At 43.1% G+C, this 19,733-nt stretch overlaps 1 protein-coding gene across 1 annotated transcript in view; it reads left to right on the forward strand.

The window, feature by feature from the left end:
• The window catches only part of musk (muscle, skeletal, receptor tyrosine kinase), a 257,472-nt gene that overhangs the window by 123,597 nt on the left and 114,142 nt on the right, over nt 1–19,733 (forward strand). The window contains exons 10-11 of the mRNA XM_059974823.1: nt 8,282–8,406; nt 9,319–9,478. Of these exons, the coding sequence (XP_059830806.1) occupies nt 8,282–8,406; nt 9,319–9,478 (285 nt within the window). The remainder of the gene's footprint in view (nt 1–8,281; nt 8,407–9,318; nt 9,479–19,733) is intronic.

Raw genomic sequence — 19,733 nt, forward strand, 5'->3', positions numbered from 1 at the left:
TTATTCTAAGCACACCAACTTCTCCCAGATTCAACCACCCTTCTAGGCAAATTTTACAGGGACTAATTAAGACGCCAACCCACATATCTTTGGGATGTGGGAGGAGATCAGGACTGAACTCAGAGGTGTGAGGTAGCAGCTCTACCAGCTGTCCTACTGTTACTTACATGGGTTTTGACCGGACAAAAGGTGGTTGAAGTCGCTAAGCATTTTCGTGCAAGGGTGTTTATTTGGTGCGTCAAAACATGCAAACTTACAAAAATTTAGCAAAAAGAAAACTGCCAATATTTATAGAAAGATGTCTACCAGAAAAAACAGCAAATAGCTCCATACTTTATCCAGTGTAAACTCTGAACATCTCAATCGATAGCTCTCCCTCTACTTCTGAGAGTGAACCGCCCTTTTTAAAGTTAACTTCAGAGTACACATGAATCAGAAAATGATGTACCCCACAATATAGTTTCACTCATATTACAAAATAAACTGAAGTATCTACCTTAAATATTGCACATAAATAAGATAAACCCATTTACACATCCACATTACTAGAAGAAAAGGAATATTCCACCATGTATGGCTGGAAAGGCACCATAAAGCCAAACACTTTAGGACCCGTTATTAGAATATACCAGGGAAAGGCGTTGAAGTGAGTACACTTAGCACAACAGCAGAATGCCAAGGCAACGTTTGTGCGTGTGAATACGCACGTGTGCAGAGTACGTTTACCGAACACTCTCCGTTACAGCCTCTCTGCCACTTCGGGTAACAGTTCACCTCATTTACTGCCACCACTTCCAAAGATACGTCAGATATCCCCAGTTCGGTCTCACTTACGAGTCAGCTGAAGCTCTGTTGGGAAGCCCTTCAGACTCTGAATAGACCACTATCCAAACAAAACACAAATTCCTGGGCTGACACTTGTGAGTATTGCTGAGGCACCTCCGGGCTATCAGAACTGGTGTCTTCTCCAGAGAGGTGTCAGTAGTAAGGATATGTATTACAGCTACAAAAAAACCCAGATTCAGTCCTGATCCCAGCTGCAGTTCGCAGGTACTTCATCTGACCATAGGTTAACTAACCACTGCAAGTTGCCCCTAGTGTGTAGGTAGGTGGTGAATCCGTAGAGAGTTGGTGTGCTGAGAATAAAATGGGATTCGTGTAGGATTGGTTGCTGACCAACGTGAGCTCGTTGGACTGAGAGGACTGGTTCTGTATGGATCTATTTTGGATGAGACACTGTACCGAGTTCCATCTGCCATCTTGGGTGGTGTGAAAGACCCCTTGAGCCATTTTCAGACAAGCTGGGGGCTTCTTCCTCCTCTCTCGTTCAATATTTATCACTGAATCAACATCATTGTTACAAATTATCCAGTAGTCATCACACTGATGCCTGTGCATCAGTGAATTCATTGCTGTGATTCCCACAAGCAAAAATGATACAGCGTGTACCCAGGCAGTGAATTGTGTTGTAGAAATGCACATATTTCTTTAGAAGATGTGTCAACTATAAAAATACTAGCAAGAGAAAGTCTGCAGATGCTGGAAATATGAGCAGCACACACAAAATGCTGGAGGAACTCAGCAGGCCAGGCAGCATCTATGGAAAAAAGGTACAGTCAATGTTTTCGGCCAAAGCCCTTCAGCAGAACTTCTAGATAGAATTTCCAAATTAGTGTTATTCCAACAACATAGACAGGACACATAAAATTTGTGACTCCCATGGATCACTTAGTCAGTGATCCAGTACAGTAGCCGCCATCACTTAGTCAGTGATCCAGTACAGTAGCCGCCCAGGTTAGGGTTTGTGTGGGGAAAATGAGGCAGACTGAAGTGGGCTCTCTCTATAGTGCAGGAATAGATTTCATGTTAAAACTGTAACCCTGTGGGTTTAATGAGCTGCACCAAATTGTTGTTTACTTTTGACTTAATGATAGGGTGAGACCACTTGACAGAAAAAGACTGATACTATTTTCATCCATTTAAGAAATAAGGCATGCCAATCTGTTGAACATCTCCCACCTTGAGTAAGGTTGGATTCCCTGGAATTTAAAAGGTTAAGAGGGCAGTTGTCAAGAATATTCTGAAATTGTCAAGTTACTAATTTGCATGCATTGAGCGAATGGAGAAAATGATATCTCCTGTTTAAGGGAGTGTAAGACTAGAGGTAGAACTGTCCCTGTCTCAGTAGCTTTCTGTCATTTCCCTTTTAAGATAGAGAAGGGCAGCCAAAAAAGTTCTTGGTACTTTGTTACTAAAAGAAACTTACAGAGAGTGAGGATAACATTTTTCTATGTGCGTATGTTACAGAGTTTGACAGCATGATAGTACAGTGGTTAGCACAATACTTTACAGTACCAGCGACTGGGGTTCAATTCCCACTGCTGTCTGTAAGGAGTTTGTACGTTCTCCTGTCATGGTCCCTTCTGGCAATCCCCCACCTTGCTATTTACTTCAGGAATTGGGCTTCAATTCCCTCATTTAGTTTCCAATCATTCCCAGGTTCCACTAACTACACACACCTGCTTTCCATCAGAAAATGCCGGATAAAGACCCTGTGATCACAACAAGGAGCTGCCAGTTTGTTGGTGGACTCCGGTGTGAGTAACCTCGTTTCATGGTTCTTTGGACTGTCAGTTCTAAGTCTAGCATCGCTCCTGGATACCGATTCCACACTCACTACGTCAATAACGCCTCCCGACTCTGTCTCCGTGCCTGTGTTCTGCACTTGGGTTTGTCCACCGCCACGCTTGTGTAACATCTAAAGACCACATGGGTTTCCTCCAGGTACTCTGGTGTCCTCCCACATTCCAAAGACCTACCAGTTGGTAGGTTAATTGGTCATTGTAAATTGTCCTGGATTTAATAGGTGGGTTGCTGGGTGGTGTGGCTCAAAGGGCCAGTTCCACACTGTATCTCAAAAAATAAATGAATGTAACAACAGCACAGGAAGCAACTGGTCACGTGCTGCAGATGCTAACGAGTTATCAGATCGTAATTATTTTCATTGCCTTAGATATCCTTAAAAATCCATTGTTTTGTGGGAGAAAGAGATGTTTCTTTACCTACAAAAGGCAGTGGAGGCTAAGTTGATAAATTAGTTCAAGAAGCAGGTAGGCACAATTCTTCATGTCAAGTTGGAGAAGATAGAATCAGCGCGGTGAAGCGAATGACCAGACATGATGGTATTGAATGATGAAGCAGGTCAAAATCAATGTAAATTTATTGTTGAAGTATGTATATATCACCATATACTACCCTGAGATTCATTTTCTGTCAGCCATGTATAGGAAAGTAAAGCACATAGAACATAGAAAACATAGAATTTATGAAAATAGACGAAGACTGACAAACAACTTGTGTGCAAAAGAAGACAAAATGTGCAAATAAAAAGAAATCTATTTCATTCTGAGAATAAGAATTGTGGAGTCCTTGAAAGTAAGTCTGTAGGTTACGGAATCAGTTCAGAGCTGAGGTGAGTGAAGTTAACCATACTGGTTCATGTGCCTGTTACTGAACCTAGTGTTGTGGGACCTAAGGCTCCCGTATCTCCTGCTCAATGTTAGTAGCAAGACTAGAGCATGGGCTGGATGGCAAGGGGTCCTTGATGAGGTCTGAAGGGCCAAAAACTTATTCCTGCTTATTCTTTCTGTACTTGTCTCCCACCTACCCTAACATCCTGGCAATGCTTCAAACGAAACTTCACTGACTGGAAAGTGGCTGTTACAATTTCTATAGTAATGCAAAGCAATCTGTGGCTAGTTGTTATTGCAACAGGATTTCTAGATAATTATCTGGGTATTATCACTGGACATAGCAAATTATGCTTTCTACATTACAATAGTATGCAGACTTCAGCAATATTTCATCAGCTGTAAGCACTTTGTGGCATCTTCAAAGATTGTGAAAGCCTTTTGGTTCATATGATGACATCAATTACACACGGACTCAGTAAATAATTTTTCCAACTGGTGTTTGAGATGTTTCCAGCATTATTAAGGCTCTCAGGAATTATTTAATTAAAGACCTATAAAATAGTTTGAAGCACATCCCATTGTGAGTCAGAGCCTTTTGAAAATGGGGAGGGGGAAATGAATAGAAATCATTTAGCTCATTATTGAGCACAATGGATAATCTGTCAACTCATGTTCCTCATGCTCCAAAACCACACCAGGGAGTGGACAGGTTCTGACATAGATGGTGAAGACTAACTGGCCTATAGTCACCTGCCTTTTATTTGGGAATTTATTTGGGAAATACAGCTATCATTAAAGAAGAAATTATAAGGCATCTAGAAAGAAATGGATCCATCAGGCAGGCATGGCATAGATTCAGCAAAGGCAGGTCCTATTTAACAAACTTACTGGAGTCCTTAGAGGATATAGTGAGCATAGTGGATAGAGGGGAACAGATGGACGTGATGTATTTGGGTTTCCAGAAGGTGTTCGATAAGGTGCTGCTGAAAAGATAAGGGTGCACAGAGTTGGGGGTGATGTATTAGGATGGATAGAGGATTGGTTACACATTAGAAAGCAGAGAGTTGAGATAGATGTGTGTTACTTTGGTAGATGGCCTGGCGCTTTAACTGACAGCAAGTCTCAATCTCTGGTTAGGAATTTGTGGCAGTACTTGAGGCTTGTGCCCTTTGCAGAGCTTATACGCACAATGCAATTATGCGCAAGCTTTTTAGGTAAATGTTAGAAACCATTTAACATTATTGTACATCCGCAGCTGTATTTTGTTCCACTTAGAACTGAAAGTAAGCACAGGGCAAGCCAGGATGTCTGGAACTCAGTGAGGTGATATGGGATGGGAAGGACTTGGAAACAGGAATGAGGATTACATACATGGCTTAAGATGGAGAGAGAAGTGGAATTAATGCATTGCAGAAGAATGTAATTACAAAATGGCACAATGAATTTAGAGAACTACATGTACAGATTGAATTTCCCGCATATATTATCATGGATAAAGTACAGTTTTCAAATAAAATAGGGACAATGATTCTACAGTTGAGGCAAATTCTGAACATAGGGTAATGCAGGTCAGCAAGTTTAGAAAAAAAAGAATGAAGTCAGTTGAAGTAACCTAAGTCACAGACAGTAAAAATCATGTCAAATGTATTACCATGGGCACAACTGTGGTGGAATACAGGTACAAGGAAAAACTTGCAACACTGTCACATGGCACAAGACAATATTGCAAAAAACATAATCAGAGAATAGTCAATGGTAGTGCAAGAGGTTCCATTTTGTTTCCCAGCTTACTTGATTTTCCCAGCTCTAAAAGCAAATAAAATGTAAACACTGAAAATTTGACATAAAATCAAAAATGCCAGAACACTCAGCATTCAGGCAGCATCTCTGGAGAAACGAAGTTTACATTTTGGGGCCATGTCCATTTCTAAGAACTGCTGATGTGAGAGGGAGAAGATGGGCCAAGAGAACTTCAGAATAGCCTTGTCTAGGAAGAACTAAATCAGGGGTGAGGATGTTGGCAGTGGGGCCTGACATGGGTGATGCTGTGGAGCCAGTGGACTTTGCTGAAACTATGCTGCCTGCTCTTGACCCTCAGTCAAGGAATGAATAGAGCAGGGAGACTGGAATAAAATGTTTGTTTTGCAGATATTTGTTTGCAATCATTCCTGTTAAGTTCACAGATATGTTATGACTTTTGCTGCCTTAGCTCTCTCCAGCTGACTGCAATCTTTTTAGTCTAAGCTTGCTGACCTGCATTGCCTCGTGTTCTGAAATTACCTTAAATGTAGACAAACTGAAATGAAAACAGAAAATGCTGAAAATAATTAACAAGTCATGCAATATCTGTGTTGAGAGAAACAGTTGATATTAACAGAGATCCTGATAAAAGATCACTGGCCTGTTTCCCTTCCTACAGATACCACCTGACCTAGTGAGCATTTCCAATATTTTCTGTTCCGTAAGATTTCCAGCATCAACAGCTTTTAGAAAAAGTAGATGATTTTTGTCCATTCATGGATTTGCTGGGTTTAGGAAGTCTCCATCTGAAAGAGTGAAAACATCTCATTTGAAAAATGAAATTGAATAATAGTTTAGAAGGGAATTAGAGGATGAGGCCACGAACAATGAGAGCAAAACCTATGATTGAAAGGGTCAGTATGGGGCCTGATGAACTATGCAACGGTTTTCTATGCTACATCAAAATACTTAGCAAGTAAAGGCATTGAGCAGAGCCCACATGAGCCATCTTACCCGTAAAAGATTCAAGATTGTCCATTGCCACAGCATGGACCCAGGCCCTGTCTGTCCAGATGAAAGATCCTGCCCCAAAACATCGCCTCCCCAGATGCTGCTCGACTGGCTGAATTGGTCATTATGTTGTTTGTTGCTCTTGATTCCCACATCAGCAGTCTCTTGTGCCTCCCTTTGGCCCAGCTCACCACTGTCAGCCATGGCACCCACCTGAGTTGCATTTGGTCCTAACCCCTCTCAACCTTTCCTCTCCACGTACCTGTTCCAATGTTCTTTAAAAACAACTGTACCCATCTCAGCCACTTCCTCTGGCCGTAGAGGGTGTGGACTGTTATGGTGGTGGGTGGGGTACCAACTAAGTGGGTTCCTTGGACATTATTCATCAGTCATAATGAGAGCATTCTACTTTATTGTAATTGCAGCCCTTCAGGATGCTTTGGGCGTTTACTTGAATCTTACACTGCCAGTTGGGGATAAGGTTGCAGGCAAATCCAAGTGCAGGAAGGCCTGTCTGTACCAAGTATTCAGTCTGTACTTATGATATTGCCAAGTGCTGGCATGCAAGGGAAGATCTCCTGCCAGCTGAAGCTGAGGAAGTCATTCCAAAGCAATTAACTTTGTTGCAAAATGCTGCTGTTAAAGGTTTGATCCTAGAGCCTAGTCTCCATATGCATGAGACTTCAAACTGAGGCCCAGTCTAGTGCTCTTGATGAACGTAAAAGACTTCATAAACATCACGCACAAAACTCTGGAGGAACTCAGCAGGTCAGGCAGCATCTCTGGAAATGAATAAACAGCTGACATTTCAAGCCAAGACCCTTCATCAGAACTGAGAAGGAAGGGGGAAGACACCAGAATAAAAAGATCAGGGGAGGGGAAGGAGGATAGCTGGAAAATGATAGGTGAAGCCAGGTGGGTTGGAAAAGTCAAGGGCTGGAGAAGAAGGAATCTGATTAGAGAGGAGGGTGGATATTAGGAGAAAGGGAAGGAGGGGACCCAGAGGAAAGTAACAGGCAGGTGAGAAGAGGTAAAAGACCAGAGTGGGGAATGGAGGAAGAGGGGAGGGGGAGGGATTTTTTTTTACCAGTAGAAATCAATATTCATGCCATCAGGTTGGAAGCTACCCAAATGGAGTATAAGGTGTTGCTCCTCCACCCTGAGGGTGGCTTCATCTTGGCACAAGAGGAGGCCATGGACAGACACATCTGAATGGGAGTCGGAATTAAAATGTTTGGCCTCCAGGAAGTCCCATGTTTGGCGAATGAAGCAGAGGTGCTTGAAGAAGCAGTCCCCGAATTTACGACAGGTCTCACCAGTGTAGAGGAGGCCACATTGGTAGCATCAAACGCAATAGATGACTCCAGCAGATTTACAGGTGAAGTGTTGCCTCACCTGGAAGGACTGTTTGGGGCCGTGAATGGAGGTGTAGAAGGAGGCATAAGAAGAACAGGAGAGTTGTTTAGCAGTGCAATCTCTTAATGACACACTAAAAGAAGAGTATATGATTATTGGAGTTATACAGTCCTACTGCTGGGAAACAGGCCTGTTGGACCAACTGGTCCATAATGACCGAAGTTCCCATCTAAACTAATCCCATTTACCTGAGTTTAGTCCATATCTCGTAGAACCTTCCTAGCTGTGTACCTGTCCAAGTACCTTTTAAATATTAATGTACCTGCTTCAACCACTTCCTCCAGGAGCCCATTCCATACACTGACCACCTCCTGGGTGAAAAAAAAGTTGCCCTTCAGGTTCCCATTAAATGTCTCCCCTCTCAACTTAAAACAATATTCTCTAATTCTTGATTCACCAGCACTGGGCAAAACTGTTCACATTATTATCAGATTCCAGTGTGTGGATGCTTGCTGACCTGAAATTGGCTGCTTTATCTCCTGCATCACAAAGGTGCCAATGTTCATCCTGCCACATCCTGAGGTAATGAAAGATGCCCTGTGATTTCAATGAAAACATAATAAAGCCAGCTAGCCTCCAGGCCACTGTCTGAAACGTTAACCTGAGTGATGTTCTTTATATCTTTGTTGTTTATCCCATAGTCCCTGCAAGAATTGTAAAGGCGCCCACATCACAAAATGTCAGCTTTGGTTCCGAAGTGACTCTGCAGTGCAAAGCTACCGGGTTTCCAATTCCCACCATCAGGTGGTTGGAGAACGGGAGAGCAGTGAGTCTCTTTCGTGCAGTTTTCAATGGAGTGGTTGGTGGTTGCTCGTGAGTCACTCTAATCCTTTAAGCAGGAGAGTACATGTTGCGTTCCTGCACTGGACATTACGAGAATGTTTCACTTACCTTGCAATTAAAGCAATGACATCTGGAGATCCCTGGGTGAGAGGTTTTACCTTATGACTTTCAGATCAGGCATTGAGTTCAAAATCTCCATGGGGTAATTTATGGGCAGATCCAATTGTATTCTATTTTGGGAAATAGTAAAAATTTGAAGGATAAATAAATATTAAAAGGAGCTAGAGAATGGGCTGTCACAGTCTTAATGGACCTAATTGCCTCTTCCAGAGCTGTATTGTGTGATGATTTTGTATCCAGCTTTTACAATCTATGGCAGTTTCTGCAGTCAGTAGGTTCCCACAGGCAAGAGGGAGGAAAGGCTCAGCTGTTTGATACTGGCTTCAGGCTGATGCTGGAAACCCAGAGCAACATATACAAACTGCTGGAAGAACTCAGCAGGTCAAGCAGCATCTATGGAAGGGAATAAACAGTCAATGTTTTGAGCTAAAACCTTTGATCAGGACTGGAAAGGAAGGGGGAAGAATCCAGAATAAGATGTGTGATTGGGGGAGGAGAAGAAGTACAAGCAGGTGATAGGTGAGGGGGAAGATGGGTGTATGGGGGAGGAGGGGGGAAATGAAGTCAGAAGCTGGAATAGGTGATGGGCTGAAGATAATGAAGACAGTTAGGAGAAGAACATGGACCATGTAAGAAATAGAAGGAGGAAGGGCACCAGAAGGATGTGATGAGAAGGGGTAAGAGGAGAGCCAAAGTGGGGAATTGAAAAGCAAGAAAGGGGAGAGGGAAGAAATTACTGGAAATTATCCCTGCTTTTATTTTGTTCTTCCTCCAGGTCCCCAAGGGGTCAATGCAGAATCGTATCAAGGGAGAGATGATGGAGTCCAGGCTGCGAGTTTACGTTACTAGACCTTCGCTGTTCACTTGCTTGACCACCAACAAACACAGTGAAGGAAGTATCACAGCAAAAGCCACTGCTACTGTGGATATCATAGGTCAGTGAAGAACTCTACACACAGAATGTCTCGCTTCTATTAATAATTTGGTTAGCATCAAACGCGGGTAGATGTTCTGGGAGAGGAATTTTCCTCACTGTAAAAAAGTGACTGGAATTGAATGTTGCATTCTCTACAGCTCTCCATCTAGAGCAGGTAATAAATCCCAGATAAATACAGATTTTTCTACAGCACTGGGCAATAACAACATGAAGAATTTGTAAGTTGCCCATTCTATATGCAGTCTTTAACATGGGATGAATGCACTGATGAATGGGTAAGATGATCACAAACAAGAGAAAATCTGCAGATGCTTGAAATCCAAACAACACACACAAAATACTAGATGAACTCAGCAGGCCAGGCAGCATCTATGGAAAAGAGTAAATAGCTGACACCCTTCTTCAGGACCCAATCAGAATGGGTGAGATGGTCATTTGTTTAATAATAAGACTAGTTGTGGAATTATACTGGTCAGATACAGAGTGTCACACATTAGTGACACTTCAGCTAATTGTAATGATAGAGGCAATAACACTAGAGAATCGGACACCGACTGACTGAAGACAGGCAGGTACCATCTGTATGGAGAGTGTCAAACATCATCTGGATGGAATAGATCAAAATGTCTGAACAAAGTTGCTCAGACAATGCCTGGGTAGAGAGGTCAGACACTGTCAGGATGGAAAGCGTTAAACAGTGTCTCTGTGGAATCGGTCAGACACTATCTGTGTAGAGAGAGTTAGACACTGTCTGAGTGGATTGGGTCAGGCACTCAGGGTAGAAATGGTTAGAGTTGTCTGGGTGGAGAATGGCAGACAATGTCTAGGTAGAGAGGCTGAGAGAGTCACTCTCCGCGTGAGATATAGTCAGACAATGATCGAATAAAGTATGTCAGACACTGGAGACTGGATACTTATGAACTCAGAGACTCTGTTTACTGCAATTGGCTTGGCATTCAATGAATCTCTTTCCTCTGTCCTTGCTTCCAATTCATTGGCCAACATTGTAGTGTTAATACTCCCCGTGGGCAATTAAAAGCTTAATAACAACGTATGGGAGGCCACGGACTATTGTTTATGTTCTCAGCTGTGAAGTCAGAAAGAACGGACAGCTGGTAAAGATCCTCACTAATATGTGCCTGGCCATTTTCCATTGTGCTGGCAGCTTCTAAACTTACCTCATGTTTGGCCCTATTTCACAATAATGGTCATTACCTTAGGATGATTGTTTCAAGAGGAAAACTTGTGCAGTAATAGAATTATTTTTTGGGACCCAGCTTGTAAGTATATTCTGTCTCATCGGGAAAAGACGTGCAAAAAGTATGGCACCTCACACATCTCTTTGACAGCAATAAAGCTCAGTTGAAGTGTCATCGCTCATTTAATCCAAATTTTCCACAGTAAGTTCTCTCTTTCAGAAACACAATAATGTCCAGACAATCTGTTTTCCATGATGATGAGTGAATACAAGTTTGGCCAAGACACCAACATGAATTCTGTTGTTCCTCTTTGAAATTGTATCGTGGGATCATTTTGAGAATGCTATATCAATCTTACAGATTCTGTCTGGGTGTGCATTTTTTCTTACATACTTATGGTCCTTGGTTTTGTCCTTCATAAATTCAATTATTTTCTCCATGTCTACCCTCTCCGTTCTTTCCACCTTAAAGTTCCATATCATCCTCTCAGTTCTTTCCACCTTAAAGACCAATGTCAACCCTCTCAGCTCTTTACACCTTGCAGTTCCATGTCTACCCTCTCAACTCTTTACACCTTACAGTTCCATGTCTACCCCCTCAGTTCTTTCCACCTTAAATTTCCACTTCAACCGTCTCAACTCATTCCACCTTAACGTTCTCACTTGGACAGTCTCCAATATGCTCAACTTTTCCCGATGAGAGGAACCTCTCAGATTAGATATCATCCTTGTAAATCTTTGGCACAATTCCAAAGTCTCAGTTCGCACAAAATTCTACAGATTAGCTCAGTCAGCACTTTTCTTTTGTATTTAAACTGGATTGTCATTGTAAACTAAGGTGTTTTAACCACTCTATCAATAATTACTTGGAGAGTGTATCAATTTCCTGCTGAGCACTATAAAGGATTGCTGTCTTCTTTAGCATGGCTACTGTGCATGCTCAGAACCATACAAAGACTTACAGAAGAAACACCTACTGTGTACTTAAAGCAAAAGGAATCAAATGTTATTTAATAATAAGAGCCAATGTCATTTTCACTACCTTGGTAAAAATTAGCCAAGCATAACTGGAGATTTCTTTAGCCAGAGGGTGGTGAATCTGTGGATTCATTACCATAGGTTGCTGTAGAGGCTAGGTCACTGGGTGCATTTAAGGTGGAGGTTGATACCGTAGATTCTTGGTTAGTCAAGGCATGAATGTTATGGAGGGGGGACAGGAGAATGGGGTTGAGAAGGAAGTGGATCAGCCAGGATGAAATGGCGGAGCAGACTCAAATGCCAAAAGGTCTAGTTCTGCTCCTTTTTTTATGGTCTTAACTATCAACATAAATACCATAATAAGTGGTAAAACCCAGCAGGTAAGATTGAATAAGAAATATTGCACAATGGTAAGGGGAATTGATAGGGCAGATGAAGAGAAATTCTTTCCTTTGGTTGAGGAATCGAGAACTAAGGGATGTGGTTTTGAGCCAGACTTTGAGGGTAAATTTAGAGGCATTTCCACGTGCAATGGAACATAGAGGTTTGAAACAATTTTCTGTAGATGGCAATTGATAACATATCAATTGCTAGCTTAAATCTGGGACCGATATGTTTCTCTAATGCAGAAGTATTTGGAGAAAAGCCAGGCCTTCGGAGTTAGGTCACAGACTCAGCATGATTCCAGTGAGGCCTGAATAGGCTCAAGAGGCTGAACATCTACATCCTGCTCCCATGATCCAAGCAAATTGGAAATCTTTAGCCTAAAAGAAATCTGCAGCATGACCTAAAACAAATCACTAGGTGTCCATTAATTTGGGACTAAAGGGGAGATACTGTTGGGAAATGTAAAAGATTCAAAAGGGAGAAAACTCAATTAATAAATTTGTCAAGGAATCATATTGCTGGGTGAATGAAAGAGAAAAGTAGGCTTGGAGACAGATTGGATAGGTTTCAAAGACTGGCTCCCTTCTGTTATGGAGAAGTAAAGAAGACTTTCACAGTTTTCTTACAAGAAAATATCTCTTAATACTTCTCACAAGGTACTAAAAAGACAGAAACCCTGATGTGTATACAAACTTCACCCTCTAGATTTCTAGTGAACAAATTTACACATTGGATCCGATCATACTGATCACTCTGCCAAGAATGCTCATGTGTTGACCATGTCTACCATATTAACCAATACCATGTACTGCAATATGCAAGAATACAATGTATTGGGGGTTAGATGCTGGTTCCTCTTGCTGTGCCTCTGCACTCATTGTTTCTAATTGCCCTGAGCAGGCTGGCCTCATACTTGACCCATCAGCTTTACACGAGCCACCTTGGCATACCTAGATCTTCAAACTTCAGTAAACTGACAACCAAGATTAAGTACCTGTTTATCATTCCCTTTTATGTCAATCAATATAAATGATTTCAGTTAACTTATGTATGTGCATTTTAAATATATTTATTAGTGTTTAATATCACAGTTCCATGAAAGCAATTTTTAATTTTTGAAACTATTTAATTTTATTTTGGCTGTTTCTAATCAGAGTCATTTGATACTATCTATCAGCTGTCTAGGGATCTGAGGTTGAAACAGGAGGATACGGGCTCACATAAGACTTAGTTGCCCCAGTCCAAAGTTTCTGCTTCCCAGGGCAGCCCCATCAGAGGGGGCTTGAAGCCACTGGAAGACAAGCAGGCCCAAAAGGTCAAATGCAGCCACGAGGAAGCGAGCCAGTTTAAGCACAGTCCAAGCCAGTAATTTATCTGATCTCAGTGGAGCCACATTTGGGCAACCCCCAGGTCTGTGGTGACGATATCACAAAGAACAGCAAACATAGTGATGGTGTTCTAAGGATGTCAGGCGCATGAAAACACCACCTCCTCCTCCTCTCCCCATGCCACACAGGATCCTGACTTATTATTCCTTTGTCAGGTCTGGGTTGAAATCCTGGAACTCAATTCCTGACCCAACTACACTTACGGGAGAGCCTGCATGACATGGTGAATGGTTTTGGAAGCCAGCTCATCGCCAAATTCTAAGAAGAATAAAGGAAGGGGGATAAATACTGGCTTTGCCAACATTACCAAAGTTATTTTTTGAAAGAATTTCTAACAAGTCCATAAAAGATCTCAGAATGTTTTCCTCTAAATCAAGGACCTTTCCTTAAATTGGCCGACTTCAACAGTCAGGCCAAGGCCGGGCCTGAATAGCCAGGAACTGTCAATAAAAGCTCATAAACACAAGACAGTCTGCAAAAGCTGGAAATCCAGATCAACACACTCAAAACCATGTGTAAAGTTGCGTTTTTCATCATGCCAGAGTGTGTCACTCTTAATGTGTTTTGGAAAAGTACGTGCTACTTCAGTGCAGGAAGAACAGTGTAGTCAATCAGCATGTAGTGGGGCAGCCAGTTCACCACTGAAATATCCTGTGCACTTGATTGTTGATGGAGTATCGTGGTGAACTACATATACGGGTCTGGACACACCCCCTGCTGACTGCTCCTGTGGCTCCTCACACAGACCCCGGTATAAAGGCAATTGAGTGCCTGAGCCCGGCCTCATTCGCCAGGATGTAGTATGGTGGTCAACTACTGCTTGTTCTTTCTTCCAGTCAATAAAAGCTGATATCTCGACCACGTCTCAGAGAGAGTTATTGATGGTGCATCAAGTATTAAACAAGAGCCTAGACATCTCATCTGACCATCTTCAAATCGAGTCCTATGGGATCTCAGAAGCCACAGTTTAGACTCCCTGGAAGCAGATGGCCTTGGACAGCCAAGCATTTGCCCCAATAGTTGGCAGAGCTCGATGTTCTGAGGTTTTTGGAAAAAGGAGTGGCCCTTCTAAACTGAACCACAAGGGGTGTAACCTACACAAATAGTACAGAATAAATCAGTTATCAGTGTCTCATTGTTCTGCAAGTCGAATACCTTCAGTAGTAAATCTAGCAGAATTCCTGACATTGAATTTAGATAAATATCTAGAGCCACAAATAGCAGGCACAGTTGGAATTTCTGATTTAATCGTTATGTGCAGCACAAAAGCAGGCCTTTCGGCCCAAGAGCCAAGCCAAGACAATATCCAATCAGAGGAAATCCAGCTATCACTTCCTAACATTAAAAAGCATTGCCACTGAATCCACTTAATTCTTTATCCAGCTCCTCCCCATCAGAGACTCGACTCAGATCAGCCACTCTAAGCGAGAGTGAACTCCAGATTTTATCAAGTCCGGGACTTGGTGTACATGGAAGTTGGCGGAGCTTGAAGCTGAATGTTTCAGACTGGCTAGTGTCCAGTTTAAACAGGAATTTCTTTGTTATTGTTGCATTGATTGAGATACAGTGAAGAACTTTGTTTTTCATGTTGTCAGTACAGATTATTTCAAAGAATAAGTACTTTGAGGTTGTTGTTGGTTGGCACCCATCTGTCTCGAAGGTGACTGGGCGATGATGATCAGATTCAGTTTATTGTCATTTAGAAACCACAAATGCAATGCAGTTAAAAAATGAGACAACGTTTCCCCAGAATGATATCACAAAAGCATATGACAAAAAAGACTACCAAAAAATCCACGTAACGTTTGGCAATCCCCAATCCAGAGTCTGGTGAGGCTGCTGAGTATTAATATTGCGCTACCATCTAGCGCGTTCCCCGGAAAGGAGCTCCAAAACCACCAGACAAAAACAAGACCAAAAACTAAAGCTACGAGACCTGCAATATACCACATAATTACAACAGGTCAAACAACAGCATAATTGATAAAAACAGACCATGGGCACAGCAAAAATAGTCCAAGATGTTAAAGAACTGTAAGTTCAAAAGAAACCACCACAGTTTCCACGTCCCCAGGGTCCCGACAGACTTGCCATCCCACGCTGGCGGCAGAAGGGAATACCCCCGCTATGGACTTCCACGGCGCCGCCCGACTCAGCCTCGCAGACGCAGCACACAATGGAAGCTCCATCGAAACCAGCCTCGCAGATGCAGCACACACCGAAACCGACCTGAGTCTGTCGAACCACCGAGCCGACGCCCATCTGCGCTGGCACAGCTTCTCCGAGCACCATCCTCTGCCGAGTGTATTAAGACGGCCCCGCCAACGGCCATCGGCAACGCAACCCCGAGGACCGCGGGCATGTTCTTCCCAGCAGAGTCCCGGACCTCACAGCAGCAGCAGCAACGAAGAAGGTCTTCCTGGAATTTCCTGATGTTCCTCCGTGCTCCCACATCAGTTTTCAATCGATTATGATTGCGCACGGCACCCCACTTCACAAATAACAGATAATCAGCTCCGGAGTGGCCGCTGCAAACTGCGTCGCGCCGCCATCTTGGATCAAGTTCCCCGATCATCACAAGCCTGGGTGGAAGGTATGGAAATCCTGAGATGCCCAGTTGTCAAGATCCCCCTCTTGGCCTCACCAGCATAGTCCAAAGGAAAGCTCATGAAGCAATACGTTTGACATCAGCTTGGCTGCAGGAGCTGTCAGAAGGATGTTCAATGGCATCCAGCTGCCTGAGGGGCTTCACTCCGGATTTGTTGTCTGGGTTTACTCCCGTAGCCTTCGTCTCTCCCAAGGCTGTCCTCAAGATAGTGGGGCTATTTACCCATACCTGGGGATCTGGTTCACAAGTGGGCCTGTGTGCTACATACGCAGGGGCCAGACCTCCTCCCTGTCCTGTGCAGTTCAGCCTGAGTCCAAAAGGAATTCAGTTTCCGTCTGTCGCCAGAGAGGAGGTACTACTGAGGAGGTTTGCTGTTGAGGTAGTGAAAAGCAATGGCAGAATGCAGAATACAGTGTTATGGTTGTGGTTGCAGAGGAAGTGAAATGCAGGTACACACATTCAGTCATATTTCCCATAGTGCTGATGGAGACGGGCCTGAGGCTACGGTGCACTCCTGTCCGGGGTTCCAGTCTCAATCCTGATACCCATAAACCAGTGTCTAGATGGACACTCCAGTGCAGGACGGAACGAGCACTTCCTGGTTGAAGTTGCTGACTACCGAACGAAACATTAACCGAGTCTACATAAATACAGTATATCCTGTTACACTATGGTAGTCCCTTTATTATGGAGGGCTTGAATTCCTAAAGAAATGACCATATCACAACTTTCTGTAATATGAAGTCTCTTTTTTCCTTTGAAACCCATGTTATAAGCAGAGGTACATTCCTATGGGATAGTTATTTAGAGATAAGACAGAGAACAGGCCCTTACAGTACCCCACCCAGTAACCATGCTGGAGGCCCACCTATTTAACCCCAGCCTAGTCACAGCACAATTTACAATGACCAATTAACCAGGATGTCTTTGGACTGTGGGTGGAATCCAGAGCACCCGCAGGAAAGAGTGGTCAGGAGAAGCGCGCACAAGACAGCACCAGAACTGAACTTTGAACTCCGATACCCCAAGCTGTCATGCTAACTGCTGTGCTACCGTGGTAACCTAAATGTTTACCCGCGACATTTTTCACTCATGTTAAGCCAGGTTATCCATGATGACAGTGAAGCCAACTTTAACAGCTAAAGCCAATATTTGACTCAAGGGATGGACAAGGCAAGAGGGAAAGAAAAATAAATTCTTATTTATAGGCATTCAGTTCTGTGGGGAAATAAGATCTGAATATGACATCGCTGTGTCAACTGGATTGGCGGTCACAGCTGAGTGCTTCCTTTGCCGCATTCTATCCAGTCCAAGGATATGTGAACAGATGCCTCAGGGTGCAGCACAAGCTTCGTTTGTGAGGTGTTTTCTCTTGTGAATTTGGAAAGGGATAAGGAAGTGGAGATATCAGGAAGACAGATGAGATTCAGGGATTGGGGTCATGAGTGAAAGGTGGTTTAGAAGAAGTTCGGAAAATAATGGGTTAAAGTGTATGACTTGGTGGAAGTGAAAGAACAATGGATCAAGTTAGGGAGTGGGCATGAGAGTAGAGCACAACAGAGAAATTGTCCATTCGCATATCCTCGGACTGGAGAGAATGCAGCAAAGGAGGGACTCCACTGTGACTGCCAACCCAATTGACATCAAATCCAAGAGGATGCTGATCTATGACCTCCGTTGAGTCGCAGTTCAGATTTGGTTGTTTTTTTTAGGTTCATAAGGTTGGTTTTGGGGACAGAGTGGGAGTTAAAGGTCAGGTTAGGGTTTAGAAATAGGGATCAGAGAGAACTGGAGGTCAGGTCAGAGTCTAAGTCTCTGCTCCATGTTCGAAGACCAGTGACATGGACACGGGCATCTGATGTTAGACCAGCAGAGAGTGGACAGTCAGGTCAGTGAGTTGTCAGTGGCTTTAGGGTCAGATCTATGCAGGGAGGCAGAACAAGTTCCACTGACTTCCTGGGATCACAAATTAATGAGACGGGAGTTTCAGGATTCTGTAATTGACTCGCCTAGAGTTCAGTGATCGGCATGAACTGGGATCTGCTGAGCATTGCCAGGTTGGCACCAGAATGTGTGGCAACACTTGCAGACTGCCCCGCTCACCTCTGGCTGTGCAGATTGTTAATAACAAAGACAGCTCACTGCATGTTTGGATGTACACATAGCAGACTCGAATCCTACTGCCCCACCGTATTGAGTAATGAAAAATTAATTATCAACAGCATTTGTTGCCTCTTTTGATTATTTTGTTTACTAATTTTCCCACATAAATTCTGCAATAATGAATTTTATTACGTATCTGAAATTTTCGGAGAGCGATTTGTGAATTCACTAAGAAGAATTTTCCATTATCTGACTGGCTTCATCCAGGAGTCGCCTATATAATGAAGAAAAGAGTCTCCATTGCCAATATTACTGTACCCTTCAGTCAACAATATAAGTAAGGACAGATTTTCTGTTCATTGTTGAACTGCTGTTTGTTGAGGTGGCTGTACACAAATAGACTTCAGAAATTCCTTCAGCACAGCTGGGGCTGCCTGGTAAAGGCACTCGATTGACTAGAAAGCATCTTGGGATGTGGTAAAGGGAGCTACAGTGCTGATAACTTCATTTCATGCTTGTACCCACAATGACCTTGGAGTAGTTCAAAGTGGTTTCGAGGCGCTTTATCTCAACCATACTGCAAAGGAGCTGGACTTCTGGTTGGGGTGATCATGGGGCACTTTTTAGCACTGAACCTTCTGAGTAAGATAGCAAACTGGCATGATACAATGAAAGCTAGCCAACATGTTTGCTTTCCAAAGTAAGCACCATAAACCAGGCAGCAAAACTCCAAAATGAAAATTCTGCAGCTTCCGGCATTAGTTTGAGGAATTACCTGATGCCAGATAGAACAAAAGCTAGACTTTTCCCCCTTCCACCAAGTGTTTGATCCCTTCTAGCAGTTGAACTGTTCATGACCCCATTGCTCACGCTTGCTGTGGAACACACAGCTCTGACAGCTGTCAACGGCTGTGATGTTGAAGGACAGGGAATGCTAGATGATCTCTGCATTAATTCATCAACTCTATTATGACCTTAAGAAATGACATTGATATAGTCGCCATGACGCTCTGGAATATTTTGTCTTAAGTGTCAGTAAGATGATTCAGAACTGCCTTGGAAACTCAATTCCATTATAAATCATATTATGAGCAATATCCAGCCAAAGATGCTCTTGCCATAGAGATTCACTTCTCATCCTTTGCTTCACTTTACATGACAGTACAGAAGCAGCCCATTTCATCCACACTGCTGTTTATAATCAATTTGACCAGCTCCCTCTTCTCATCATTTCACACCAGCAATATACCCTTATCTCCCCTGACTTTAACCAGCTTCCCCTCAAGTACATTTTTCTATCCTCCTCATCCTGTGAGAGCCACCTCCTCATTCTTGCTGCTCCCCGGGTGTAAAAAAGGTTCTCTTGAGTTTCCTAGTGATTTTTTTAGTGACCATTAATGTCTCAAATCCTGATATCTGATATCCCCTACATGCAAAAACAGGGTCCTCCTCATCGACGGTTAACCCTGCCTCATTTTCAAGACCTCTGCTGACTCACCCCTCAGATCCCTCTTTCCTTGATTACTTCCCGTCATTAAAATTTATTTTACTCACTCTCATTGTTTTTCATCTCACACAGCGTTCTCCATCC

Source organism: Hypanus sabinus, chromosome 7, assembly GCF_030144855.1.
Source record: "Hypanus sabinus isolate sHypSab1 chromosome 7, sHypSab1.hap1, whole genome shotgun sequence".
Taxonomy (NCBI): Eukaryota; Metazoa; Chordata; class Chondrichthyes; order Myliobatiformes; family Dasyatidae; genus Hypanus; species Hypanus sabinus.